General features: G+C 24.6%; 1 protein-coding gene across 1 annotated transcript; it reads left to right on the top strand.

The window, feature by feature from the left end:
- Window positions 1–238: 238 nt before the first annotated feature.
- LOC105625280 (excitatory amino acid transporter-like) lies at window positions 239–884 on the top strand (the record flags this gene model as incomplete). Its single annotated transcript, XM_012206619.1, has 2 exons — window positions 239–488; window positions 704–884. Coding segments are annotated over exons 1-2 (431 nt in total), but the record flags the coding sequence as incomplete, so codon positions are not given.
- Between the last annotated feature and the right edge of the window lie 1488 nt (window positions 885–2372).

Below are 2372 nucleotides of genomic sequence, written 5' to 3'. Positions count from 1 at the left end.
GTCTTTTATCATTCATAAATAATCTTTATTTGAATATTAGCCTCTAATTACAGTTTTAATTTGGATTGTGTTTTAATTCTAATTATAAAACGTTTTAAACAAAAATTTTTACTTTTTAATAATTTCGCTTAAAAAAGATTTGCTAAATTATAGATTGCTTCCTTCCCCCCCCTTTTCCCGATTATAAAATATAATTTTTAATTATGTTTCAACAGCGTATTCTAAAAAATTAGCTACAATGTCTAAATTGATATCATTGATACTTTCGCTGTCGAAACATAAGTTGATAATCATAACATTGATCGGTGTGATTATTGGAATGTCGTGCGGCTTGGGTCTTAAGAATTATAGCGGAAGAACATGGACTCAACGAGATATCATATATATCAAATTTCTTGGAGAGCTGTTTCTTAGAATAGTAAATTGTTTAATATTACCACTCGTCACGTCCAGTATTATAAGTGCCACTTGTAATCTCACCAAATCTGGTAAGTTTTTAAATTAAAATTTAAATCAAAATTCTTAACGAAATCTCACGCACTCTTTACTTTTACTTACTATACTTTTTATATTAAAAAGGAATTAAAGAAAAAATTAGATACAAATTAAATATATCATAAAACATTTTTTATATATAAAGAACTATAGAAAAATATTACAAGGAAATGAAAGTTGCTTTCTTTAGAATCCATTATAATTACAGGACCTATTGGATTCATGGCATTGTGCTATTATCTGACAACTACTACGATTGGAATAATTTTATGTGTTGTACTTGTTCAGACAATACGGCCGGGCGAATTAATGAGGGACAAACAAACTATAAGTACACCAATGTCCACAAAAACCTTTATAACAGTGGACACAATTCTAGATATGTTTCGGTAATTAAATGATGAATGCTTGTTCATTATTATGAGCTGTCATAACTTTTAAAACTTTTTTTATAAAACTAATAAAAAAAAAGGTGGATTATGGCTTTTCTTAATATCTCCACTATCAGATAACGGATTTCAAGGATTATTATATCTATGGAACGATTTTATATGTTTAATAACTCGCCGTAACAAAATGGCGCTAATATAAGTCAATATATGGTGTGTAACTAACTTTTAACGTAACGTTACGTTTTGTTTTTGAACATTTCGAAACATTTTAAGATATATATTTTAGCATTTAATTTAACGATATCGTGACTATTTGAGCTTTTTAACAAATGACTTAGGAATAATTTAAATAGATAAGAAATTTTTTATGTTGGCATTGCGTCGTTTAATATAATTCAATATACAAATGTTTCGGCTTACAAAGCCTTCTTCAGTGAATAATCACACACATAATCTTCTTAAAAAATTATTTAAAAATATACTTATTGTAACAGTGGTGATGTATCTAATTATGATAACGAAAGTATAGCATGTTTTAACATCTAGTTATATATACTTCTTTAAACTTCTTTAATCATCATAAACTTCCCGCGAAAAAATGTTTTATATATAATTATATATAATTATATAAAAAATATTTTAATTATATATTTAATTATATATAATTGTATATAAAATATGTCCATTTATATAAATTTATATAAATTATATAACATTTTTTCTCGGATTGAGCGTTATGTATATGTAAATTGAAATATATATATTAGGTGTGGGAAAAAATTCGTGGCGTTTTTCCCGCTAGACGACATTAAAAAATATATTTACTTTTTGTTAATATAGTCCTGAATATGCTAATAATACTTTGTTTTCGAAGTTTTTAAATTGAAATAGTTATTCAATAAATTAAATAAGAAAAATATCAATCAGAACCAGCTAGGTGTACATCAATTTTTTATTGTATAACAATTAACTTAAACGTCTTGAATCATTTTCAGTAATACAGATTTAATTATTAACTTATTACATAAATTTTATTTTTTATTTAAATCTTAAATAAAACAGAAAGAACAGTAAGATCGAGAAATCACGATGAGATGTCAGTATTACAAGCATTGATAAGCTTCTTGCAAATAGACTCATCTTTGGATCTTGTTTGTCAGAAACAGTCATGTTATATAATACTAGGAAAACTATTCTCAATAATATAAATATGTCGATCGTGACATTATATTTATTATTTAGGAATGAACATTACAAAATCTAATGATAACTACATATTTAAAATTTATATAATAAGTTACTAAAAGTTGTCAATCTATAGTTCATGATATATGTATTATAGACTTAAAAAAGCAAGTAATTTGTGTGTTTAAAAAAATACCTAATAATTTCTTAGCGGAGTTTAAAAACACTTTCTGTATAAAAGAAGTCTCTTTTATATATATATGTATATATATATATATATATATATATATATATACTTTA

This window comes from Atta cephalotes (genome assembly GCF_000143395.1).
Source record: "Atta cephalotes unplaced genomic scaffold scaffold00655, whole genome shotgun sequence".
NCBI lineage: Eukaryota > Metazoa > Arthropoda > Insecta > Hymenoptera > Formicidae > Atta > Atta cephalotes.
This window is presented reverse-complemented; position numbering and strand designations above follow the sequence as displayed.